Source organism: Dendropsophus ebraccatus, chromosome 14 (genome assembly GCF_027789765.1).
Source record: "Dendropsophus ebraccatus isolate aDenEbr1 chromosome 14, aDenEbr1.pat, whole genome shotgun sequence".
In the NCBI taxonomy this organism is placed as follows: Eukaryota; Metazoa; Chordata; class Amphibia; order Anura; family Hylidae; genus Dendropsophus; species Dendropsophus ebraccatus.
In genome coordinates this window covers 28,448,555-28,476,367 of record NC_091467.1, presented here as the reverse complement: position 1 = coordinate 28,476,367, position 27,813 = coordinate 28,448,555, and the positions used below count along the sequence as shown (strand labels likewise).

The 27,813-nt window shown below is 45.9% G+C and overlaps 1 protein-coding gene across 2 annotated transcripts; it reads left to right on the top strand.

Annotated features, from left to right (window-relative positions):
• Nucleotides 1–231: 231 nt before the first annotated feature.
• On the top strand, nucleotides 232–26,654 carry ZNF652 (zinc finger protein 652). Of its 2 annotated transcripts, XM_069953724.1 has the most exons (7): nucleotides 232–474; nucleotides 13,526–14,630; nucleotides 16,994–17,020; nucleotides 21,808–21,955; nucleotides 23,036–23,151; nucleotides 24,977–25,121; nucleotides 25,659–26,654. In XM_069953724.1, the coding sequence occupies exons 2-7, from the start codon at nucleotides 13,671–13,673 to the stop codon at nucleotides 26,168–26,170; spliced, it is 1,908 nt and encodes a 635-aa protein (XP_069809825.1). In that variant the 5' UTR covers nucleotides 232–474; nucleotides 13,526–13,670; the 3' UTR covers nucleotides 26,171–26,654. The 2 variants fall into 2 exon arrangements, with proteins under 2 accessions (XP_069809825.1, XP_069809826.1); XM_069953725.1 differs by lacking the exon at nucleotides 16,994–17,020 and having other exon boundaries at nucleotides 235–474.
• Nucleotides 26,655–27,813: the final 1,159 nt, after the last annotated feature.

Here is a 27,813-nt window from a genome sequence, read left to right as displayed (position 1 = left end):
CTCATAACTTATAGTTGTGATAAGGCAACATGGATCCCCGCTGTAACCACAGACTCTTTTACTATCTGTCTAAATCCATAGCCGCTGGCTCTGACGCATGCGCTCTCATTTGTAGCTCTGTTGCTTCTAAGTACGCATGGGCCCAGGAACGACACCAGGCGCGTTCACGACCGGCGCATGCGCGCTACGTAAGACTACACAGCGCAAGTGTCTTTGGCTTCGTCCTATGCCCAGGACATGCGCTCTGAGTAACGCCCCGTTCCAGGCGCGCATGCGTAGTGCGTTTTTTCGCTTGGTTTTGAGCCAAGGCAGGCGCGCCCCCGACACGGAGCGGGCAGCGGCCACGTAGCTGCGCGACACCGGGAGCGCGCACAGAGGGGGGCTGCTCGGTGTTGTGACGTGAACGGCGAAGGAGGAGGAGGACAGGAAGGAAGCTTCCCGGGAGCCATGGACCGAGACACCCCGGGAGGGAGGGTGAGTGAGGGAGTGAAAGAGCCGGGCGGGAAACGTAGGCCTAGTGCATTATGTGAGGAGAGCTGAGGCCGGGGCCTAGAGAGGGTCACTTAGTGGCTGCAGAGTGAGTGCACAGGGCAGGCCTGAGGGGGGCTAGGCGCCATGAGTGTGAGGGGCTGCGGCCCGGTGTGTCCTATGGGGCCCTGCAGGGCTCACTCTACGGGGCTGCCATGTCTGCAAGGCCGGGGCCTAGGGAGGGGCAATAGAGGAGCTGCTCTCTGCCATCACTTATATGCTTTACCATAGGGGGGCGCTGTGCTCTACCCCACCCACCCCAAAACCTCACACAGAGGCCCTGACAGTCACTTCCATCCCTGGTGGAGACACTACCTGTCCCATCCTCAGCGCCGTACCCATTGCAGCGCTATTTCCCAGTGTTTGTGTCACGTGACCTCCCTATAAAGCAGCAGCGCCATTGTATTGCTGCACGCCGTGGCTAGCTTACCTTCCCGCTGGCGGCTTCATTTGACCCGTCACTTTTTCCTTTTTGACGCTTTTTTTTTATTTTTGCTTTTTAAGATGGGAGTTGTAGTTGCGGAAATTGGGGTTGGTTGGTTGGGGAACGTCCGAAACGTAGCTCGGAGGGGTGGCAGAGCATATATGTATACTTACCGTACAGTCGCCACTGATCAGCCAGTTATCTCCTGTTCCAGTATATACCGACCATTGCCAGACTACAGCTCCTATTGTGCCTGTCAGAGCATGATGGGAATTGTAGTTTTGCCATCCCTAGAGAGATGCAGGCTGGGCTACACCACACTATCCTGTTATACTCTCATTGAGTTCATTTTTAGTGGTATGATATTTTCTCAGGACATGATGGGAATTGTGGTTTTGCAACAGCTGGAGGGTAAAGTGTCTTGCTTTACGGCAGGGATGGGGAATCTTTGGCTCTCCAGCTGTTGCAAAACTACAATTCCTATCATGTATGGACAGCCGAAGGCTGTCCAGGCATGATGAGAATTGTAGTTTTGCAACAGCTGGAGGGTGAAAGTTCCCTATCCCTGCTTTACAGCAAGGGTCCCCATTGTGTGATTCTTCAGCTGTTGCAAAACTACAATTACCATCAGGCCTGGACAGCCCTTAGTTCTCCAGGCATCATAGAAATTGTAGTTTTGCAACAGATGGAGAATGAGTAAATAGGGACCATTGCTGTAAAGCAGGGATAGGGAACTTTCACCCACCAGCTGTTGCAAAACTACAATTCTCATCATGCCTGGACAGCCTTCGGCTGTCCAGGCATGGTGGGAATTGTAGTTTTGCAACAGCTGGAGAGCCAAAGATTCCCCATCCCTGCCGTAAAGCAAGACACTTTACCTGTAGGGACTGCAGTTTCAGCCTGAAGAAGGATTAACACTAATGCTCATAATTGTAATTTAATATGCAGATTATTTCTCATTACCCGTTCTCTCCGCTGCGCTCAAGGCTTTTATTATACTCATAATGGTAATTGTCACCTTTAGCGCAGACGAAGAATTCCGTTGTCATCCTCCCTGCACGGAGAAGACAGACACATTATAGTCTTCATAAAGTATAATGACTCCTTTACAGATTGCTCATCGGTCGTGTGACCAAAGCAATGCTATTCACATGGTTGTCAGGAGTCGCCATTGATGCACAAAGGAGTTTCAGACCATTGTAATAGGAATAGGGTCCAGGGTCTAGTGTCCTGAGGTGAAAGCATCAGAGATCACTTGGTTGGGCTAAGAGATATAGCATCAGAGATATACTTGCCTAAATTTGTTAGTACATGCTCACATAGACAATAACTGAATGGTTTTTTTTTTTACATGGAAACTGCTGATTTCCTTGTCAAAAAACACCTTTAAAAAAAGCTCCCTGCCTCTAAATACATTGGAACATGGTATATTCTGAAGCTCCTATTGAAACCAATAAGAGCCTCATAACTTATGCCGGTGTGCTGACTGTGGCTTGGACTGAACCACGGGTCCAGCGCTTCATATGGGTGAGGCATCTGTTGTTGGGGCTCGAGTGCTGATGCCGTGTACCACCGCTCCGGTCCCCCTGCTGCTTCCTGGTAAGAGAGGGGACCCATGTCAGGGTTGCTTAGCCAGTCAATGTCTGCAAGAATTCCCGCCTCAGTCACTGACTGGCTGAGCGGCCCTGACACCTCCTGACCTGGGTCCCCTCTCTTACCAGGAAGTGGCCAGGGGACCAGAGTGGCGTTACCCGGCATCAGTGATGTAGCCGGGAAGGTGAGCATGTGAATTCTTTCAGCCTCCCCGACACCTTTACAAAATATCGCCCTGTCTGGAGTTGCCCTTGAAAATCATGATGCTAAGATAGTGGGTATAATCCCAGTTGGCCATGTAAACACTCTGTAAATAAGTGGCTGTCTTAATGTGGTACTCCAGCATGGGGGCAGTTTTTCACTGGGACCGGGGAGGAGGTGGCTGAGGGAAAAGACGTCCACTCACCTCCCCGGTTCCAGCGGCGGGTCCCGCATCTCGGCGCTCCGGTTCCCGGACGCTTCCGGGTGTCTGACGGGGGCCCGAGACGTGACGTCTCAGGTCCGCTGAGCCACTCGGTGAAGGAGGCGGGATCCGTTTCAAGTCCGATCAGATCCCGCCTCCTTCACTGAGTGGCTGAGCGGACCCGAGACGTCACGTCTCGGGCCCGCGTCAGACACCCGGAAGCGGCCTGGCACCGGAGCGCCGCGATGCGGGACCCGCCGCTGGAACCGGGGAGGTGAGTGGACGTCTTTTTCCTCGGCCACCTCCTCCCCGGTCCCAGCGAAAAACTGCCCCCATGCTGGAGTACCCCTTTAAGCCCCTATTACATGGGGTTGTCAGTGTCAGTCAGTGCTCGTTTGCTCCTATTCCCCGCTCGCTGCAGCCGCTATTGCACGCGTCAGCAGCGAGTTGTGAGAGCCAGGGGGGCTGCCCGGCTGAACGCTGATTGTCCAGACAGCCCATAGGAGATAGCAGTGGTCTGCTGCCGCCCCTCCTATTCCACAGAGCGATGGCAGCAGATCGCTGATATATGAGTCGATTGTCTTTCAACATGTTGAAAGACAACGATCAGCCAACATCGTTCATGTCGGCTGATCGTTGTGTTCTATTACACAGGACGATTATCGGCCGTGTAATAGGAACTTTAGACATTTGGGCTCGGCAGTGTAGTAGGGCCATAAAATGGGGCCTCTTAATTCTCCCCTTAGGGGAGGCGGTGTTGCTGATCAGGGAGATCGGGGACTCGTCTGCAGTGCCTTTACATAGCCTGCAAAATCAAGCAGATGGGTTACATGAATGTTCCTTCTATTGCCCTGGAAACTGACAGCACAGATGTGTATATATCCAGGCTGTCAGTTTCCAGATCACAAGCAGCAGTCTATACTTACCAGCCACACTGCTTTGATCCATTATCTGTCACTCTGGTCGTTACGATGCCTGTATCTTCAGACCCCGCCTCCTATAGCTGTCAGTCATTCTGAAAGAAGCAGGGCCTGAAGGTATAGCAGCGGCCAGAGGACCAGATGCCGTTTCACAAGCAGCGTGGTAAGTATACATTGCATATATATATTAAAGTCCCGCATTACTCGTTCAGTGCAAAAAATCCAAAAGTGTTTATTTCATAGCAAAAAGTTTACATACTGCAACGTTTCAATCTCATCACAAGACCTTTCTCAAGGTCTCGTGATGAGATTGAAACATTGCAGTATGTAAACTTTTTGCTATGAAATAAACACTTTTGGATTTTTTCACTGAAGGAGTGCAGCGGAACTCTGTTTATTATTTATGGGAAGACATGGATTCAGTCTTCAGCTGCTAGCACCCTGACATACCACTACACAGTGCACTCCATTGCGGAGATATATATATATATATATATATATATATATATATATGTATATATATTTTATGTATGCTGTCAGTTTCCCTTTATCTTTTTATCTTTCTCAGCCACACAAGCGCCCGTTCACACAGGACAATGTGCGGCTGCTAAAGATACATTTTAAAGCAGGTACAAAAGATGCGATCAGCCAATAATTCTGTAGTAGCGTTTGCTAGCGACCCATGTGTTGGCTGAATGATGGTTCACATGTTATCCATTGAAAGTGTATGGCCTAGATCAGTATAAAGCCATGTGTTAGGCAGACAGTCGGCCTGTATAGTCATTGTCTTCCTCAGGACATCACAGTTGCTGGTGTTCCTGTATGTTTGCATTGCAGTCAGTGCTGGTATGACAGGTGAGTCGCTGTGTGTTTATTCACCAATTACCATGCTGCTGAACAATGACACGGATATACCTGTCCTCTGTAGTCCCTGCTCTCTCATGGTTATATATAATGCTGCTATTAGATGTGAAGGGCGGATGCCATCTCTGAAAGGATAGTCTGCAGGAGTTGTAAGAAGCATATGGAAAACCATTAGAAACTAAGATTAGACCCTGTATCATTGTGTTCAGGATGCACTAAAGTTGATCTGTCAGCTGAATGTGTGTAAGGGAAGCATCTCGCAGCGTCCGCTCCATACTGTGCCCTACCTAATAGGTGCACTGAGAAAACAGAACTAATATGTCACAAAAACCCAGCAGGTCTGAAGCCTTTACTATGTGCATGTGTTTTGTTTATTATAGCCCCAGAGATACCTGGCCACCTCCCTCTCCTCCATCAGGTAGATTTACCTTGTCTTCTGGGTCTTATTACATGTGATGCTGGAGATAAAGAATAGATGTGTGATCATTGGGTGTCTATTCATAGTAATCACCTATAGCCAAATAAGCAGCCTGATACCTTCTGAAGTTGAAATGTTATAATATAAATGATGAGGCTCGGACGTGTTGATCACGTCAATAATAGAAGGCTTAATAGTTCTGCCGCTATGGGGATCTCGGGTCCTGGACCCTCGCCAGTCACCACTTTTGGTGTGTCACTTCTACAAGTCAGAAGTTAGTAGAAATGATGGGTATTCTGGATAAAATAGATGCTTTTCAATTATCTATATATAATATATCAGTATATTGAAATTTTGTGGGATTGTGGGAAATACCAGCGAGAAAACAAGAGCCACCCCCGATTAGTTCTAGTGTCTGAGGATTTAGTGTCTCTATAATTTTCTCAGTTCTTGAACAATACTTTGCTATTACCTTTGGCTCGCAGATGGACTTAACACTCCTGAAGCCAATCTGCTTAGTGACCCGGCATAAGCCCTTTCGTACACATCACTCCGATCAGATTTCTAGATTTGTCAAAAACCCAGTCACTTCTAGTAACTCGGCTCCATCCCGAAAAGTAATTTAAATAATCCATATCTATTACTGAAGGGGGTGGCTGAGGTCAGGGAAGGGGGTCTGCTTTTTTCCGCTTTCTATCACGTCTGTCTCCCATACTGCATGTTATGCTCTTTCTTTACATGATTGTTTTTATGATAGAGCAGGGAAGCCATAAGCCATATGGAAATTTTAGTGTGTCTTCACAGCCTGCCTGCAGACATTGCTGGTCTTACCATGTCCGGCCCAGCCAGAGGCTGAATATTGGCTGCTGTAAGGGTCTATTTACACAGAAAGATTATCTGACAAAGATTTGAAGCCAAAGCCAGGAATGGATGTGAAAAGAGGAAAAAAATCCTTTATGACCTGATCTCTGTTTATAGTCTGTTTCTGTCCTTGGCTTCAAATCTTTGGCAGATCATCTGTCAGATAATCTTTTTGTGTAAATGGACCCCTTGGGCCGCATTACACGGGATGATTATCGTTTGTATTTAAACGATAATCGTTTTGTGTAGTAGTAGGCAATGATCAAACGGCCAACAAGAAATCGTTGGTCGTTTGATAGAATTCAGACCTATTTTTATCGTTTTATCGTTCGCACATCGTTCGGTGTAATAAGTCATAGCTAAAACTAAAACGTACGCAATAGCTAGGACAAAACGACTGCAAGATCGATTATAAGTAACTATCATTGTTCCGTGTAATTGGGCAAGCGATTTCAGGTTGTTTGCCATAGCGGTCGTTTGAGATAAGTTAATCGTTAGTCGTCAAAAACTCGATTAGTTTAATAGTACCCTTAGTGTCATCTTAGTCATCATCCACCAAGTGTTTCCAGGCAAGTGGTGTGTATTTTGGATGCAAGTTCTGGCCTTATAGACTCAAATTGGAAGTATTATAGGAATCAATGATGCTTTCAGGTCCTTAGACCTGTGGTTGTATTGTGTTACTCCTAAACACCTTCCAAAACTGTTATCCAGATATTCAGCCCGCAGTTGTCTCTTGATCTCCCCATACACATGGACGCTGTGCATGGCTGAATGTTACTGCCAAACATCTTTGGTGATGGCTTATCTCTTGAACAAAATCCAACATGTCTGCCCTTTCTCTATTTGGGGGCCCTCTTACACTGTAGACTTGTAGTGTCCAACTGGTGGCCTCCAACTGATGAAAAACTACCATTCCTATCACCCAAAGCTTTCAGGCATGATGGGAATTGTAGTTTTGCATCAGCTGGACGGCCGCAGTTCGGACACCACTGCTTAAGACAATCAGAAGGTCCTAGTTGCAGTATCGAAGCCATATTCGTTTTGTGTCAAACATCTGACTGCCTAGGCCATAGCAGAGCCTTGGACTGTCACCGTCTGGCCATGTCTCCTTTTACTGAGCAGGAAACAATACACATTGGTGTTTGCAGAGGTTGGACTTGAACTGACTATTCAGGATACATTTCAATCTGCAGACATGATTCTACTTGCTATGCAGCTAAAGCGCTGCAATGGCTCTTGGGTGGCTGTAGATGTGTTTGTCTATCTCCTTGGTCTTGGCACAAGCAACAAAGGCATTTACTTGGACGTTCCCTGTAATTGTACCGCCTGGGCTCATTTCAGCAATTGCACAAAAGGCCCCATTGTCCCTGTGACACCTGTGCCAGTGGTTGGGAATCATTGTTCCTCTTGGATGCATCATTTCAGTATTTAGAGGATGGTTGGAAGGTTCAGTTCCCTATGACAGGCATTGCTTTGGCCGGGAATGTGTACATAACCAGTCTTTTGTTGGACAAAGAAGGGAGGGTGCAGGCTTCCAACCATGTGTGTAATAGATGTAGGATATACTGCAAGCTTGGCGTGGAAGGGTTTTCTAAGCAGGAGCGTATCGACTGTCCTCATGGCCTACTTAGGTAATATCCTGTAGAGGTTTACTGGCTTCTAGAGTCTACAGCCGTCTTTCTTCCTTTGTGACCTTAGTATAGGGATGTATTTCCTTTTTCAGATTTTTAGCTGCAGATTATGAAGTCATGGAATGGAGGACATAGGTATCAAGGTCACAATTCACCTGGTCTAATGGAGCTGTAGTGTGCACATGTGACCACCATTCCATCCATTCTCTGTGGGAGCCACCGGAGATAGGCAATGAATGGAGTGGTCAGGTTCTTTTTCTAGAGATCATGAGTGGGTCTCAGTGGTCAGATATCCCACCTTTAGTTAGTTATCCAACATTTGGAGGGTAGAGGAACGACTTTTAATTGTGCAGCAGCCCCCTTTAAGGGAAGGCTGAGTGTTTTGCACTAAAAATCTGCTTCAGTTTACATCTCCGTACACGAGGATGGGATCCTAAAAATTACATCCACATGTAGCAGAAAAACCTGCACAGAGCTGATCCTGTTGGAGATTTTACATCGCTGACTGTACACTTTTCGATGCATAGGATGAAGTGGGTAAAAACAATTTGCCTGTAACTCAGACTTTGTGGCTTTGCTGCAATATCGGCAAGAGAATAAGTATGAAAATGACCTTAACCCATGTGTGAATGCTGCCAAGTTCCCAAAAGTGAATGTGTTCACCCAGTGCATTATATCTATGGCAGATGAGCAAAAACGCAATTACCCTTTATGGTTATGTTCACACATACTATTTCTATCATTTTTATTTTCAAACCAACCAGGAGTGGGTGGAAATACCCAGAAACTGTGCAAATCTTTTCAGTATAATTTTGCCCCGTCAGTTCCACTCCTGGTTTTGGAAGGAAAATACCGATCTAAATACTGATGGAAATACTATGTGTGAACATAGCTATAAAGCGCTTTACATTCAGGGTGATGGTATGCCGGTGTGTACTGTCCTGCACCCGTGCTGGCCCTGTTGAAGTGCAGTGGATGGATTATAGTCTCTAGTACACTGTTTCATTCATTGACACCTAGCACGGTTACACCATGGTATGCATCACCATGTTTTTTTTTTCTGGTATGCCATCCTATAGGCTGAATAATGCATGTTATTGGTGTGAACCCGGCCTAAATCTACATTAAAATCTATTTCTTACATCTAAATAGCTTTTTTTTTTTTCCTCTGCTGCATTTGTGCAGGCCCCACATAGAGGTAATGTGCATAGACCTGTACTTGTCCTCTCTGTATGGCTGTGCGGCTGATGGCCATATCACTCATATGGAACAGTATTGTTATTTTTGGAATCAGGAAATATGATATTTAACTATGGCAATTAAAGGTAATGTTCATCTGCTTCACAGGGGAACGATTGAGCTATGTTATTATACTAGGTGATAGACAATTATTACTGACAAGGCTTCATAGGTCTGTGTGATGCTGGATTGGATGTAGTGGAGACTGGCAAATGTTTTCATCAGCCATAAGCTCTTATAGTGTCTGATCAATGTACACATCAGCCGCTGTTTGCTGTATATGTGACGCGCCCCTCTGTATCCGGTGCCCCGTGACGCGTCCCTCTGTCTCCGGTGCCCCTTGACGCGTCCCTCTGTATCCGGTGCCCCGTGACGCGTCCCTCTGTATCCGGTGCCCCGTGACGCGTCCCTCTGTATCCGGTGCCCCGTGACGCGTCCCTCTGTATCCGGTGCCCCGTGACGCGTCCCTCTGTATCCGGTGCCCCGTGACGCGTCCCTCTGTATCCGGTGCCCCGTGACGCGTCCCTCTGTATCCGGTGCCCCGTGACGCGTCCCTCTGTATCCGGTGCCCCGTGACGCGTCCCTCTGTATCCGGTGCCCCGTGACGCGTCCCTCTGTATCCGGTGCCCCGTGACGCGTCCCTCTGTATCCGGTGCCCCGTGACGCGTCCCTCTGTATCCGGTGCCCCGTGACGCGTCCCTCTGTATCCGGTGCCCCGTGACGCGTCCCTCTGTATCCGGTGCCCCGTGACGCGTCCCTCTGTATCCGGTGCCCCGTGACGCGTCCCTCTGTATCCGGTGCCCCGTGACGCGTCCCTCTGTATCCGGTGCCCCGTGACGCGTCCCTCTGTATCCGGTGCCCCGTGACGCGTCCCTCTGTATCCGGTGCCCCGTGACGCGTCCCTCTGTATCCGGTGCCCCGTGACGCGTCCCTCTGTATCCGGTGCCCCGTGACGCGTCCCTCTGTATCCGGTGCCCCGTGACGCGTCCCTCTTTATACAATGTGGAATAGCGGTTTTCTGTACAATGGAGAGACATACACTGTCCAGACAGAGGTCAAACACACTTGCTAGGTGTGTATTCTAGAATTTTTATCAGTTTGCAGGACCGGATGAATTTTGACTAAATTTGTCTGATCCTGTCAACTAAATTAACCCCTGAAGTCCTGGAGCTGAGCCTGCCGGCCCCCAATGTGATGATCTGCTCTCCCCTCTGTGACATGGCTCCTTTAGAATCGATGACCGGCGGCGTGCGCAGGAACCAGACTACAGTTCTAAAGAAGGACCGCGGCACCAGCATCCCTGCATTGGTGCCAGTCTATTCATGTAAAAACCTTAAAGCGATGTACCTGGTGGTGCATTCGCTTTAAAGGCATTATCCAGGAGTAGTAAAAATCCAGCTGCTTTCTTCTGGTAAAGCAGCTCAGTTCCATTGAAGTTAATGGAGCAAAGCTGTGATACAACAAACAACCTAAGGGTACGTTCACACTTACCGGATCCGCAGCAGAAAATACGATGCGGATCCGGTAAGCAGATCCGCAGCAGATTTCATTTAAATAACTGAACACAGCATCAAATCTGCACCATCCAATCTGCTGCGGATCCTGTAGGTGTGAACGCACCCTAAGGGTCATAACACTTAGGGCCCTATTCCACGGAGTGATAATTGGCCAAATCAGGCCAATTATCGCTCCGTGGAATAGAGACTACGATCAGCCGATGATCGTTGTCATGGGCTGTCGTTGATATAGGTTAGGACCTATATTTGTCGGGCGCGACCGCGCACCGCGACGTGGAATAGCGGTGCGCGGCCGGCGACTGACGATATACATTTCCTACGCAGGGTGCAGGGTTCCTCTTCTGCTTCTCCCCGGGTCCCGCGCGCTCCTGCGTCAGGGCGGCCTGTCTCAGCTGACAGGCCACCCAGCCAATCATTGGCCACGGCGGTCCCGGCCAGTGATTCCATGAGTGCACCATGAATAGGTAATGTATACTAGTTAAGCTAGGGCTGCAAGGACATCGGTAACGATGTCCCTGCAGCCCTTGTTTAACGATAATCGGGATAATCTAGTGAACGAGTGCCGATCTAGCAGATCGGCGCTCGTTTATCGGACTCCATCGGCCCGTGGAATATGACCCTTTTTGGCCTCTCCATTTGGGTCAGTTCACACTTGTCGGCTTATTGTATTTCGGCGACCGCTCCATTCGTCTGTATGGAGTAATTACTATGGAAATTGCAGTTTCTTATTCTTTACCCGAGATTCCCTTATTTAGTGTTCTTATATGAAGCACATCAGATACATAGTAATAAGTGTTTCAGCAGTTTTGCTTTGGATTTACCCTAGAAGAGCATCACTGTCCCTCCGGACGTGGCGTACAGTGGCCTTTTATACACAGTCCCTATTATTAGCTGTGCAGGTGGGACTCCGTCCACCACATAAGCCGGCCTTGTTCATACAGCTGCATTTATTAATCTGGATCTGGCCAGGCGGAGGGATGCTCACCCTGCCTGCCGTTGGCTAGCCTCCCCCCACGTGACGTCTCTCCATGGACTGATATTGAGTTTCTGTGAAGAATAGCTACTCCTTTTATGATTATATTTCTCTTAATAATCAGCTTTTTCTCACAATCTTCCCCCACCCTTTTCTCTCCCAGGCTATGTCTGCTAGTTCAGCAATTGTAGAGCAGCAGAAATCGGTAAATAAGCAGCTTCTGGTGAAACGCTCCTGACTACGGTGATGAATGATCCTGTCTGGAGCATCACAGATGCTGAATAAGTGTGCACTGAGCGGGTATACAGGCCGGTCCTGCCTTGTATACTGTTTGGGCACGGTGGGTCTGTCAATGGGACCAGCAAACATAATTGGAGTGGTGCTAATGAAGTTGCAATACTTCTCCATTCATTCATCAGGGACTGCCGTAATCGGTGGTTAGTCCCCCAGTGGTCATATGTGTGTTACCTATCCTGTGAACATGGCATAAAGGTTAGTGGGCTAAACCCCTTTAAGATCTAGTTAGCTTCACACATGACATGCATGTAATGTAATAAAGCAACTGAGCCGCTGAGTGATTGACTGATACAGAGGAGGAGAGGGACCTGCTATAAGGGGAAGGGGCAGTAGATGAGGAGGAGAGGGCCCTGCTATAAGGGGAAGAGACAGTACATGAGAAGGAGAGGGCCCTGCTATAAGGGGAAGGGGCAGTAGATGAGGAGGAGAGGGCCCTGCTATAAGGGGAAGGGGCAGTAGATGAGGAGGAGAGGGCCCTGCTATAAGGGGAAGGGGCAGTAGATGAGGAGGAGAGGGCCCTGCTAGAAGGGCAAGAGACAGTACGTGAGGACAAGAGGGCCCTGCTATAAGGGCAAGAGACAGTACGTGAGGACAAGAGGGCCCTGCTATAAGGGCAAGAGACAGTACGTGAGGACAAGTGGGCCCTGCTATAAGGGCAAGAGACAGTACGTGAGGACAAGAGGGCCCTGCTATAAGGGCAAGAGACAGTACGTGAGGACAAGAGGGCCCTGCTAGAAGGGCAAGAGACAGTACGTGAGGGTAGAAGTTGGTTTTACAGATTGAATGGAGGCAGAAAGTCCCATGTGTTGGCTTAGGGGCATCCATGTTATGGAGGAAAAACAGGAGAGGTCCAGGAGGAGGTGATTTAAGGAACAGAATAAAATCTTGAGCGTATGCCAGATGAGGTTGCTGGGTAATGGGTATTACGAGGCAATAGATAAGTGCAGGAAAGGAAAGTTTAGCTTTTCTTGACTTACTTTCATTGGGGAGAATTGTTGATTTACTCTTATTGGGTAGTTCACAAAAAAAAAAGTCTTAAATCGAATGTGCAAGGAAGTGTCACTTCCAGTACTTATCAGCTGCTGTATATCCTGCAGGAAGTGGTGTATCCTCTCCAATCTGACACACTGCTCCAATCTGACACACACACTCTCTGCTGCCACCTCTGTCCATGTCAGGAACTGTCCAGGGCAGCAACAAATTCCCACAGAAAACCTCTCCTGTTCTCTAGACTGGAAAGAATACCACTTCCTGTAGGACATACAGCAGCTGATAAGTACTGGAATATGATACTTGATATTTTTTAATAGAAGCAAGTCTCTGGCACTTATTGGCACCAGTTGATTTGAAAGAAAACATATTTTGGGGAACTACCGCTTAACTAGGCGGACAGTCCTGAAATATTCCAGATTTATCACTGTGGCTAAGGCTTTTTGATAAATTTGGCTCATCAGGAAGGTCACGCCTTGTACACCCAGCTACAGCCCATGTGGTTCATTGCATGGATATGGCAACTGTCCCTTTCCTTTCTGGCATTCATGCATAATATTTTTTTTTCCCTTTCCTAAAAATGTCTCTTCCTATATAATGCTTATTAAAGGGCTTGTCCACGATGAGACAGTAGGGCCTGATTTTTTTTAATGAACTCTTCTGTCTTTGGATCGTGTCTGGCATTGCAGCTCATCCCATTTATCCCATTAATGTTACTGTTTCCGAGGTGGAAATACCAGACACAGACCATTGACAAGAGGGGGCGCTGTTTTTGGAGATTCCCTTGTTCTTGACCTGGACAACTCCCTGAAATATGTTGACTTGTATAAGTTAATACATTCTATTAATTTCCCTTTATTTTTGCAGGCAAGCCTTTGGATTGATGATAAGATGTAGTGTGGCTCCTGTATTCTTGGAATACTGAAAATAAAAAAAAAGATAAAAACATCAACTCAAGTGTCTTATGACCATCTTAACATAAACTTTACTGTAACCATTTGAACATTCAGAAATGTTGCGTCCTTCAAACCTTCAGCCTGACCCAATGGGTCAAGCAGCCAACTCCTGCCAAAAATTGCTGGACGGTCGCCCCCCTGACGTTTCTGGGATGGGACTTGATGACCCCTTGCGAGTTAGCGTTCCCCCTCCTTTTTACCATACTACAAACCAAGAACTTGATCTTTCTAATAAGCAATTCAAAAGAGAGGCGAGCGGACCTTATCCTGTTATGATGGACACTAAAGTAGGTAAACCACATCTTCTCGAGCCTGAGCAGCAAGCCTTTTTCCGGGACACTAAACCACCCAACGAGATTCTTCCCGTTAAAGGTGAAAGACAAAATTCCGGAGAATCTGAGGACGACGAGGATGATGATGACGACGATGATGATGACGACGATGAGGAAGAAGACGAGGATGATGTGAATTATAAAAGAGAGCAGATAATTGTAGAGGTGAATCTTAATAACCAAACGTTAAATGTCTCCAAAGGAGATAAGGGTGTGGGCAAGGACCCTTCACACATGAAGACCAGCAGCGATGAGGACGGAGGAGACTCCGGAGACGACGACCAGGACAGCAACGAGGATGATGAAAACGACTCTCATCCTGCTGGTGATCAGACCAATATGGAACATGTAAACCAGGACCAAAAAACTGAGAACTGCAACATGGTGGCTGGTGATGGAGCCAACAACCCCAACAACGAACAAGTCACGAGCGGCGAAGCTCCTAAACGGAAGAAGAAAACACCCAAAGAGCCTAAATCTCCCACTGACAAGGGAAAAAGCGAGGAAAAGGAGACCCTAACTTGTGACAAATGCCCACGTGTATTCAACACGCGATGGTATCTGGAAAAGCACATGAATGTTACGCACCGGAGGATGCAGATCTGTGATAAGTGCGGCAAAAAGTTTGTCTTAGAGAGCGAGTTGTCCCTCCATCTTCAAACGGACTGTGAGAAGAATATTCAGGTATGTCCTCACCTAATGTAAGGTAACCACATGCTATGGTGTACCCCCACCATATTTGAGTTTTCTCAGGATAACCTAGTAGTTACAGTAGCTTGAGCAATGGCAGAAAGTCTGAACCAACTGGATATTGTGAGGGCTTTCTGATATTGTTCCCTGTGGCTACTTCTGTCATGGTAGGAAACTTCTCCAGCTCTACTTTTCACGTTACACTCAACCCTACTAACCACTGTAAGAGACTGGTATGGTGAGTGCATGCTCCCCTATCAGTCTCCATCCTTTGTTTGGAAGGGAATGCTCATATTTGGATGGGAGAAGGTTGGAATATGGACATAGTATTTATAGTATATAGCTTTACCTGTTGTTGCTGCAGGGGTATTTTTACCCAGAATACTTATCAGATAAGTGTTAGATTGAGTGGGGAATGCAACTGCTGGGACTTCCTGCTATCTTGAGACTGAGGCCCAGAGTCTTTATTATAAATGTAGTGAGTTGCTCATGCGTACCATGGCTCCATTCATTTTCTGTGATGATGCATGAGGTGGCCGAAAACAACACTTGGTTATGTTCAGCAGCTGACACAAGGAATGAATGGAGTGGTGACAGCTTGCCTTTCCATTCTTAAGGGAGGAGTCTGGCCAGTGGCATTTTCTTTAAAACTTGCCATGGAGGGGATCGGTGAAAAATATAACAAGCACTTACCTCCCCGGTCCCAGCGATGGTGCCCGCTGCCTGCCACTTTGGTCCTCGGTCCTTAGAAGCTTTCTGGAGTAGAGATGGGATTGGGATGGGACGTGATGTTCTAGGCCCGCTTAGTGGCTGTAGCGGTGTCCCGCCGCTGACTGGTTGAGCGTGCCTGATACGTCATGTCCTAGGTCCTGTTTTTACAGTAGGAAGTGCCCAGGGTTCAGATTGGCAGAGTGCCGGCACCAACGCTGAAGCCAGGGAGATAAGTGCACGTTTTAGACTCCCTTCCCAGCAAGTGTGAAAAAAAATGTACCTGCCCGGACTTCTTTTTTTAACAAACGCAGGGGGTCCCTGCAGACTGACCCCTTATGGTTTGACACCAATCCCTTATCCTTTTTGTAGAGAATAGGTGTTCTGATCTGAAAAACCCCTTTACCCACCCATCTCACATTGGGCGTGAAGAGATGCCAATGCGCACTGGTTGGGTTTCATAGACACAGTCCTCTCCACATTATAGAGGTTATGAAGGATTAAAAAAAAATTAGTTGCTTTCTTCCCAAAACAGGGAGTGTGGTATTACAATTTGGCTTTTGGCTTTAATGGAACTGGGCTGCCAAGTCCACACCCAACCTTAGCACGAGTGTTTCTGGGTATAAGCAGCCATGTTTTTCCATATCCTGGACAACTCCTTTAATTGGAACCATGCACAATACTTATTGGGTGTTAGATGGTTGACAAGACAACGCCACAGCCCATCATGCAGATATGTCTCCCCAGATTAGGCAGGTGAGTGGACAACCCCATGAAAAGGATGTCCTCCACTGTTGTACATATACTCTTATAGAATTACAGTCTGCGTTATAGGCCAGAGCTGCATATCTGTTACCTTCATCCTTGGCTCTGTTCACGTGCAGTTTTAATGCAATACTGTGTCTGGTAAGGCCGTTTGGAGCGCTGATCTGCCCCTGGCCGGCCACTGATGATTATGATTATGAGTGGAGTGGGTTGACTGGGAGTGGGCTGGATCGGAGCTCCGGGGGCAGTGCAGTGCTCCAAATGGCCTTACTGGACAGAAGATTACATTAAAACTGCACAGGAACAGCGCTGAGGATGAAGGTAAGAGCCCCCATTGCACACGGGGTGCTGAGGTCTATCAGCAGGTGAGGTTCATCTAACCTGCTGAAAGTTCCCCTTTAAAGGCTTATTATCATCTAACAGTGATGGCTGCTAGGATCTGCCTGTAGCTTATAATCAGTGGGGGTTTTACCTCTGGGACCCCCACTAATAATAAAAATGAGGACGTAGTACTAATGCAGCATTGTGCACAGCACACCCACTCTCTCAGGCCACCCAGATGGGCAGGGAGTGCGGGTTTATTCACTTGATCAGGAGAAAACTCTGACTATGTTGCAATGCTGCATCCTCTTCGCAATTGGTGGGGGTCCCAGAGATCAGCCCCCCCGCCGCATCCATTGGCATGTCCTAGAAGTATGCTATCCTGCTATCTCTTTAGAAGATGGGAATACACTTTATCAGAAAGATGTTTCTAGCAGCATGATCACAGATCACATACAGGATCATGTATATCTGGCACACTAACCTTCAGCACACAGATCACAGACATTTATGTGTTCGTCATTCCCACAGCCGCATATGTAAAACTTCTTTCCTTCAAACAGGTTTCCTTTAATATGGCCAAAAAGATGGTGAGTAATGGCGCCTGGAGATGGCCGTGTGCGGCTTCTGGGCTATTCATGTGCATTTACCAGTTGTTTATGATATAATGTGCCCGGTGTGGATACCTGTCCTGTACAGTTGAATAGGAGGTTTGGTAGTCAATGTGATATCACTGTAACTACTCTCTGTGTGTAGCTCCATTTTATCTTTCATTGGGTTTAGTGAATAGCTAATAGGTTATAAGATGAGTCCTGGCTGGACGGTTTAGTTTTCGTGTGTGTGTGTGTGTGTGTGTGTGTGTGTGTGTGTGTGTGTGTGTGTGTTTGTGTGTGTGTGTATTAAAAAAAATTGTGTTTTTTTTTTTTTTTTTTTTTGCTTACAGCTACTAACTTTAACTTGGCCGAGCTTGCGCATGTTTTTAAGGCGAAGGCAATAAGCCACAACTAGACTCTGCTGTCCAGACTTCCCTGGCAGTGGTTTACCTTAGGGCCTGTTTTATACTGATTTACTTTTGGGTATATGAACACTCGTTCCTGATAATTGGCTTTAGTAAAACAATCAGCTGTCAGCCAGTGAATTAGTGGTTTCTTGTTTGTCAGACCGTTATTGCGTCTTTTGTGTAGCCAATAAAATCACTATCGGGTGCACATTAGTCCATGGGAAAGGGCCCTTACCCTGACATCTGTCTAGAAAGAGTTTGGACACCCCATATATATGAAATAGTTAGCCAGTCCTTTCAAAATTGCCAAGTTCATCCAAATGATGGAATGGTGTATGCCCACCCTAAAGATATGTTGTCTTTAGGAACACATACTGAGTACCTATCCCAGAGCTGATCATTGTGATGCCTCCCCATTATGTAGTTTATTAAAGTGTCTACTGAGGAGTTATTTCTGTAACTGCGTAGTCCCCGAGAAGATGGTTAGTAACATGTCGGCCATAGAGCATTAACTTATCCCTGCGGGAACTCCGTAATTGGAGGCTTGTTAGCAAGTCTACTGTTTACTTCTGCTGTTTATAGTGTGTGTCTAATATATATATATATATATATATATATATATATATATATATATATATATATATATATATATATAAATATTATGTATAGTTAGGGCTTATTCACACAATCTGTGCCGTGATCGGGATAAGGATCGCGACACTGATCCCCTAGCCGGAGCCTCCACCGCCGCCCGGCAGCAGAGATGACAGGAGAGCATGATGTGCGCTCCTGTCATTGCATCTACTACTCACCTACTTCTTGCACTGAATGGCTACATGCGCTCACCGGAAGTGTCCGGGACTACGCTGCCAGGAGAAGGTAGCGTAGTCCAGGCCACTTCTGGTGAAGATGAAGCCGGTCAGTGTGGGGAGTAGGTGAGTAGTAGATGAGATGACAGGAGGGCACATCATGCTCTTCTGTCATCTCTGCGGCGGGGGTGATCTGTGCAGCGATCCACACTATGACATGTCCTATTTTTTCGCGGTGCGGGTGACTGCACTGATCATGTGACTCACCACATTCACTTCAATGGGCCCTAAAATCTGGAGGAAATTTTTATTAAACTATTCTATACAAATCCCCAATATACACCTATTACAGGAAATGCTTATAAAGTGCTTCCCCCCCCCCCTGCACTTACTACTGCATCAAGGCTTTACTTCCTGGATAACATGGTGATGTCACGACCCAACTCACAGAGCTGTGCGGGCTGTGGCTGCTGGAGAGGATGATGGCAGGGGGACACTGAGCATCTCCCTGCCATCATCCTCTCCATCAGCCACAGCTCTGGGAGTCGGGTCGTGACATCACCATGTTATCCGGAAGTGACATCACCATGTTATCCGGGAAGTGAAGCCTTGATGCAGTAGTAAGTGCAGGGAAAAAAAACTTTATAAGCCTTTCCAGTAATAAGTTTATATTGGGGATTTGTATAACTTTTGGCGGGCAATACAATACTTTAATAAAAATTGTTGACTGACTTCTCTTTTAACATCTTTGACCTTTGATATACAAAACGTATCATTTAGTTGCCAACATACAGCCGTGTATGAGTATGTCCTACCAACATACAGCAACATACAACAAGATCCAGTAGTATGGCGGCACAGGGGTTAGAATGACCTGGAGGTACGTCTGTCAGATGTGAGGTATCCGGACCTGTATGCCTGGTACATCACTCTAAGGATAGTTACCTTGAAAAGGGTAATCCTGTGTCCTTGCTCCATCCTGAGGGTGAGAGATGGAATAACAGATATCAGAAGCAGTAAGGCTTTCCACACTACTGTGATGTGTGATGAGTATTGGACCCATTATAGTCTGTGGACAGAAGCACACAGCAGAGGATTCCGCAGTCCATGCAAATGCCCAGATCACAATAAAATAGGGCCTACACTTACATGGACCATATTTACTGTCCAGGCTTCATAGACTGTGATTGCGAGCGGCCCATGGATGGTAAGAATTCAGATGACCTTCTCCATCCGTATTGGTAGTTTACAGTATGCTACGAATACATTGACCTCTGTGCAGAAGTAGTAGTGACCTGCAGTACACCAACATGTCCTGCAGATGGCATCCTTGTCATCACCCTGATACCTCTACTTTGTAATCGCTAGCTCTTCAGCTCCTGTGAAATGATATATCATAGATGGTGATGAAAGCTGTACATGTCCTGGCATGCTGGAACCACTAGTTTCATAACTGCTGCAGAGACGCTGGTAGTCTTGAACCCACTGTATTTGGGTTTAACCTATTTTTCTCAAATGTATCTTCCATCTCCTACTGTCGGCTGCCAAGACTTGTTGAAATTTCCAAAAAGCTAGTGGACCACTAGATCATCTGCTGGATTGTGGAGCGTGCCTCAGCTGGTAGCAATGCTACTACTAGCTGACAGCGTTCTGTGCACTTTCCGAGTGACGCCACTACTATAAAACGGGTACCTGTGAGGGTCAGACTTGATCCAACACATTTAAACAAGATCACTCTCCTTCGTCAGGGATGTCTATCCTCCATCAAGTCTTCCTTAGGCTACGTACACACTGAGCAAAAGTGACGGAATTCCACAGCGGAGAATGTTCATTTTTCAGCGCAGAGAGAGAAGGCGCGCAAGCCTCCCATAGACTGTCATTATGACAGGGAGGCTGGCGGCATTCCGCGGCGGAGAATTCCGCTACTTCTGCTCTGTGTGCACATAGCCTTATATAGATTAATATACATGGATGCTGTATACCTCCCCTAAAGGTTACTCCATATAAATAAACTGATCATAAATAATAAAAAAAAAGGGGTAAACGTGATGACAAGCTTTTTCACTGGGTAAGCCCCTTCTTCCTTGCAGTACCCACTGTAGGGCACATGTAGCATCACAGTAGCTCCTAGTCAGAAGGTGTAGGTAGAAAGTAAATAAAAAAATGTAATCCCATAGTCCAGTGTTTTGCTTGGAATGGATGCCGCAAGTGCTGATAGGAATATGATGGACACGGCCTAAGAAGGGGTTGTCCAGGCAAAACCAAAATTTGCTCCAAGGCCAGGGGTGGTGTAAAATAATAAAGGTGGTATACTACTACTGAGGCTATGAATGGACGTAATAGAGGGGCGTGCTGGAGCTTCTAGATAAAGAAGGGGTTTTCTGGTTTAATATTAAGGGGGGGACGATACTTTTCCATTACTTCTGGTTCAGTGCTGCAGCATAGTCCCTGGAAGAGTGCTCTGATGACGTCACTGTACTTGGGATGCGGCAGCCAATCACAGGCCTCAGGTTTCATCTGTTAAGAATAGTGCTTGTGACTGCTGAGGCAGATGACTGGTCTTGTGTATTGACCTATCAGGTTTTTACGTCTGTGACGCTGGGGTCGGGTATGATGATAGGGAGAGTATAGTGATTTTTGTTTCTTCTTGATTTCTCTTTAGCTCCTGTTAGGGAAATCTGAGTTTAAGGGGCCTAAGAATTTAAAGGGAATCTGTCAGCTGCATTTTGGATTTCAAAGAGGTTCCAGTTAGATAGCGGTTAGGCCAAGGAGACACGTTACCCCTTATATGTTTATCTGTCTGTGCTTCCAGAACAAAGAAAAATTATTTTGTATTAAATGTCACAGGGGATTTACTGAGCTCCTGAATTGTGGCAATCTGTAACACCACCTCCCCCTTCCATACCTGACCATGCTTGAAACTCCGCTTATGCTACGTTTACACGGAACAAAGATCAAAATGAACGATTTCTCGCTCGTCGTTTGATCGTTCGCTGCGTCGTTCGATCGTTCGCAACATTACAGGTGTCAATTAAGCAGAGAGAGGAGGCATTTTAGCCGCCTACAGATCAGGAGCTTGGAAAGCCCCTTTGAACCAGAGAATAAAAGCATTTCTCTACTTGAATATATGGAAGGTACCATGTGTTTCTTTGTCCTACCAGCTATCTACCAGCGTCAACAGTTTGGAATGTGAATTACAGCTGACAGATTTTAAGAAATTGAACTAGCCACAGAAGATCAATAGGCAACAAACACTACTGAGGAGAGAATCCACCTCCTATGATAGGTTTGTAACCATAAATGTATGATAAAATGGAGCTTCACATTATAGATCCTGAATCACTTCCCTTGCTTCTAGGAGGGTGAGGGCTGGTAAATAAGAATATCTTGACACTGGGAGATGTTTGGATAAAAGGAGGTAAAACAATGTCTTCCTTGCAATGAACTGTTGGGGTTATTTCTTTCAATATGAACATCACTGCTTTCCTTCCACCCTCTGTACTAAATGTATGTTGTATTTAGGGCAGTCTGGCAGCTCGGGTCATTCACCTTGCCCTCTTCTCCGCAGTGCATCACATGTAACAAGACCTTTAAGAAGCTCTGGTCCCTCCACGAGCACATCAAGATTGTCCATGGCTATGCTGAAAAAAAATTCTCCTGTGAGATCTGCGAAAAGAAATTCTACACAATGGCACATGTCCGCAAGCATCTTGTCGGTAGGTTTTGAAGCCATCACCCTCTTCATAAAGTAGAATGCATCTGTAATCCATATGGAGAGATTAGATTGCTGTTTCTTAGCCTGCAGTTTATATTCAGACCACTAGATGGCGATCTGCACTGCAGCTCCTAAAGATGCAGTTGATATAGATGCTGCATGCCAGAGATATTCAGAGCAGATGCCAACATGTGCCACGTTGCACATATTATATCAGGTGGTTGTATTCTGCCCTTGACAGCTCGATGCAGCTTTTCTGACTGTACACGCAAGTTGTTTGATGGCCCTACTACCAGAGCAGCCAGAAAAGAAAGTATTACAGCTGTAACATCACAGATTATTTTAATTGCTATTAAAACAGCTTCATCTAAAATTAACAGTGCTCTATAAGACATATTGGAAGAGAAAACTGAATTCACTTGCCGCGAATCCTACGTATATCACATAGCTATGTAGTAAATAAATGTATAATAGCACTTATCAGTATGTAAGCAAAGACACTGATAACTAGAACTGGGGCCTGACCCCTTTGTGTCTCCACTGCCATTGATGAAGACTGGGAAAAGGAGTAATGGTCACACATTGGCCTCTATACGGCTGACCTTAATAGCTGAGCACAGCACTTGGTTGTCTATTTTTAACACTATAGACATTGAATAGAGCAGCAGAGCCTATAGGCCGTATTACACCAAAAGATGTCTGGCAGATTATTTCACTGATTTTTTTCAGCCAAAGCCAGGAATGGATCTGAAAAGAGGAGAAATCTCAGTCTTATCTTTACGACCTGTTCTCTGTTTATAGTCCGTTCCTGACTTTGGCTGAAAAAAATCTGTCAGATAATCTGTCAGACATTTTTTGGTGTAATAGGGCCCTATGTGTGACAAGCGCTTCGTTCACACTCTTGGCTCACAACAGTTGTGCTGATAGAAGGAACTATGGCACCTCTTTTAATAGTGGCTCCTGGATAGATGTGTTTCATGGCGCAAGCCCTCCCAATTGTCAGTAGTTTAACAAAATAAGTATAGCAGTATGTTGGAGGTATGTGTCGCTTTTTTATCACATTCTTTTTCTTAACATACAGCTCACACGAAGGATATGCCATTCACCTGTGAAACATGTGGAAAGTCCTTTAAGAGAAGCATGTCTTTGAAGGTTCACTCTCTGCAGCACTCCGGAGAGAAGCCTTTCAGATGTGAGGTGAGATGCAACCCCAGTGTCACTTATCACTGGATCATCAGTCAGAGCACTTTGTATTCTATATCCCCATCTATTACATATGGAGGCTCACCAATAGCAGCATATTAAACAATTTGCACACACATTTTTGTATGGAGTCATCTAGGACTGGGCGATACACGGTGAAAATACTGTTACCGTCTCTGGCAATGGTTTATGGACTTAAACTTTCCAAGGACGGTATTTGCTGTAATTCTCCTCCCCTCACCCGGCGGCCGCATCCCCTGCCCACTCATCTAAGCTCCTTAGCGACGTGGCTTCTATGCTGCCTGGCCTAAGTACAACTATTCTGCTGCCAGGGAGTGTAGGATTGGGCACTGGTTGGTTGTCCATTCAGGCACGTGATGGGGACAGAAATCTTCTGGCTAGGCCTTTGACTGCATTGTATATGCAGTCAAAGGCCAAGCCAGAAGGACTCCAGCATCTGCCCAAACTGACAGCCCACCGGTAGGATTTTTGCGGCGTGTCCTGGTGCCCGCTACAAATGATAGGTAACATAGGTAATAAGGCTGAAAGAACACAAGAGTCCATCAGGCTCAACCCAGGGAAACCCAACTGTGTTGATCCAGGGGAAGGCAAAAACCTCTGAGGCAGATGACAATTGCCCCATCACAGGGGGAAAATTCCTTTCCGACTCATCGTATCGCTGGAAATGTAATACACATAACTTTTAATATATTTTTCAAGAAAAGCATCCAGGCCTCCCTTGAACATATTTAATGAATTAGCCATGACATCATGTGGCAGAGAGATCCACAGTCTCACTGCTCGTACAGTAAAGTAAACTTTTCCTTTACTAGACGTAGAGGATGCTCCTTTGTCTTGGTTACAGGCCTAAGAGTAAAAAGATCACTACAAAGATATCTGTACTGTCCATTTATATATTTGTACATTGTAATCAAATCGACCCTAAGGTGTCTAGAAAAAAACTGTAAATAACCCCAAGGTTGATAACCTGTCTTGGTTTTGTAACCCACCCATTCCATTAAAGGAGTAGTAAGACTATCCTCCCCCCCCCCCCCTCTGCCGGAGTACTTCTTTAATGACCTTTGTCGCCCTCCTCTGCACCCGCTCCAGTTCAGCTGTGTCCTTATATACTGGTGCCCAAAACTGTACACGGTATTCCATATGTGGTTTATAAAAAATCAAAACTATGTTCTCATCTTTAGCATCTATACCTCTTTTGATGCATCCCATTATATTAGCCTTGCCAGCCGCTGCCTGGCGCTGATCACTAAAGTTGAGTTTGCTGTCCACAAATAACCCCAGGTCCTTTTTGGAAGCGATTTTTTTTCCAGTGTTTTATTATTCAGCACATAACTGTACCTCTTATTTCTACAGCCCAAATGCATAACCTTACATTTATCCACATTAAACTTCATTTGCCATTTCTCTGCCCAAGCCTCTAGCTTCTCCAAATCCCTCTGTAATATGATGATCTCCTTCTCTGTTCTGATACCCTTTAATCAAGAAGAAATATGAAACAAAAACAAAAATTCAGCAGTTTGGCCTGCCCAAATGGGTGTGGTTATCAGAAGGGGTGTGGCTTCTAAACAGGACATGTCATGATTATTGTTCAATTTATCGTTACTGTGGCTACATGTGCTAATAACCGTGATATTGATTTAGGCCATTATCGTATAGCCCAGCCCTAAAGTCAACGTATTGCAAGACATGCTAAGGTTTGCAAATAAAACCTCCTTTGCATATTAGAGGGTATGTGTACTGAGGAGGTTTATCCTTACACTGAACATGTGAGCCATCAGTCCCTGTCTTCTGTTCCTAGAACTGTGATGAACGGTTCCAGTACAAGTACCAGTTGCGGTCACACATGAGCATCCATATTGGACACAAGCAGTTCATGTGCCAGTGGTGCGGTAAGGACTTCAACATGAAGCAGTATTTCGATGAGCACATGAAGACGCACACTGGTACGTAACCTCTTTACTCTTGTGTTTGTTTGTTTTTTTAAATGGGGTAACGTTCCCCTTCAAGTGTTATACTCATGTAATAGAAGGAGCCCACTCTGCTGGCTAGTGCTAAACAAAAGACTCAACACTTCCTTATATCAGGGCCCTCTCTACTCAAGCAAATTATCTTCTGAATGAGCATTTATAGAATTGTCTTAGCAGGTTGCTGGTAATAGATTGGACAGGTGCCCAGCTAAGTGCTTCTATCCCCGTCTCTCCTTACTGCAGGGGACAGATTCTATACAAGGCCTATAGAGCCTGACTAGTATAGCGGGGGAGAGAAGCACTTAGCCAGGTGCTTCTCCCAGCTTGTGAACCCAGACGCTACTGATCAAAACCTTTTACATGTCTCTGTGTCAAAAGTATTTATTTATTTTTTTTGTGGCCATGACACTTCAAAGTGTTTTTTGTGGGTTCAATTATGATGCTAGAATTAAGTTACTCAATTATTCAAGAAGTTCTCATGTCTTCATTAAATGACGTTTTCTTTACTTGCAGGAGAGAAACCCTTTATCTGTGAAATCTGTGGTAAGAGCTTCACCAGCCGCCCTAACATGAAGCGCCATCGCAGGACCCACACGGGGGAGAAGCCTTACCCATGTGACGTGTGCGGTATGCGCTTCCGTTTCTCCAACATGCTTAAGGCTCACAAAGAGAAGTGCTTCAGGGTCACCAGTCCAGTGGGCGTTCCTCCAGCCTTGCAGATCGCTCTTAACAACCCCTCACAAGGTGTCAACCTCCAAACAGCCCATGTGCCACCCAGCAGTCCCACGCCACCTCTTAACCTTAACACCTTGAGTTCCCTGCCTCCTCGACCTATCCCACATCCATTCTCCCACCTCCATCTGCATCCACACTCCCATCCACATCACCTGGCAGTACCGCCTGTTCCACACCTTCCTCCACCCCCAGCTCTCTTTAAAAGCGAGGCATTGAACCACCGTGGACAGCCCGACGATAGTTTCCTACGGCACCTGGCAGAAAAGACCAGCGCTGCCCAACATCATTAATGCCAGTGGCAGGCTCCAAGTAGCATTGCCAGCCTAACCAGGGGTTGGTGCCCCTTGGTAGATCTGTTTGCACAGGACTTGGTTAGGCTTCAGCTACATGAGTGGCCCTTGTTAACTGCTGGAGTGCTGACACAAGAAACAAAAATGGAGCCCTGCCCTGTTGTTGGGCAATGACTATGGCGTAGAGCAGTGTTGTCCCAGTGGGGGAGGCTGACTCATTCATCACAGCTCAAGCATTATTTTATGAATTATCATGATCGCATCTAGTCTGACCCTACAGGTGGCACCAGCGGGCACTCGACATGCCAGGCTTATACGAGTTAAGAAATGTCACTTAATGCTGTCCCAGACGGATGGAATCCAAACTACTCCGGGACAGAGGAGAAGGAACTTTAGGGTATTTTCTTTCCCTATTGTATACTAATGTTTGAAACTGACAATTTCCTTAAAGCATTAAAAAAATAAATTTTTTTTGCTCCCTTCACTCTTCATGTTACAACCCTGAGAAGGTATGCCGTCGCTTCTGAGAGAGCTCACACGGCGCCCCCATATGTATTATTTTACTACCGAGATTATTTTAGATGAATTTTTGTTTCTTTGTATAGACTGAACCTAGTCTGATGTATTTCAACAAAAAATGTGTAATTTTTATTTTGTGTAGTTATGCCCATCCTTTTTTATTTTTAATATTCTTCCAGAAAGAGAAATTTTCATAAGTTCCCCCCTCCCCCCCATTTTTTTCTGGCCTTTGGTAATATCATCCCGACTTGTAAAAGTGGTGTGCATTTAGGATTTTTTTTTACCTTTAAAGGTGCAGTTTAGTTTGCTGGGTTCCTCTAACAATTTTTTTCTACCTATGCCCTTTTTGGATGTTTTGTCTAAATTATATTATTATTTTTATTTTTTTATTTTTCTTCCCTGGCTGGCTCATTGGTCCCATGCCACTAATGCATTACACGTTCATTGACTGTGCACCTATGCGGGCGGTGGAGCTGCACCTTTAAAGCTTATTCCCTTTTAGTCAATGTTAAAAAAAAAATCAACATTTTTCTAATAAAATCCTTCCTTTCCACTTGTCTTCAATGACCACTGAGAAAGTCTTTTAAGCAAATAAAACTCTAATGTATAAAGCACTTTAATAGGAGAACACAATATTTCCTGGCTGTTACATAGGCAGACAAGTTCCCAGATAATATGAAGTTGTAGTTACACAATTTATCGGGATGAGTTTGTGGGTTTTGTCCTGTGGCCTTTATATATCAAAACAAACAAGCTGGCTATATTGGCTATAGCAACCAATCACAGCGCAGCTTTCACATTTCTTAAAGGGGTGTTCCAAGGTAGACATTTATGACATTATCCACCTTCTGGCACCTGCATTCACTTTACTTTAAACTGCTGAAGGTGGTTGGGAAGGCAGAAACAGCAGTGGTGCACAAAATAGTTTGTTTGGCTGTTTTAGGCTTCCCAGGTACAACCAGGCCAGAGGGACTTGGGGGCTCCCAATCTCATGGTACAAGTTCTAGGGGTCAGACAGGCATCTATGGCGTATCCTATTGATAATGACTTAAATGTCTAGATGTGATTACCCCTTTGAGAAATTTACAGTGTATGTGACAGTAAATTTTACATGTAAGGGCTCA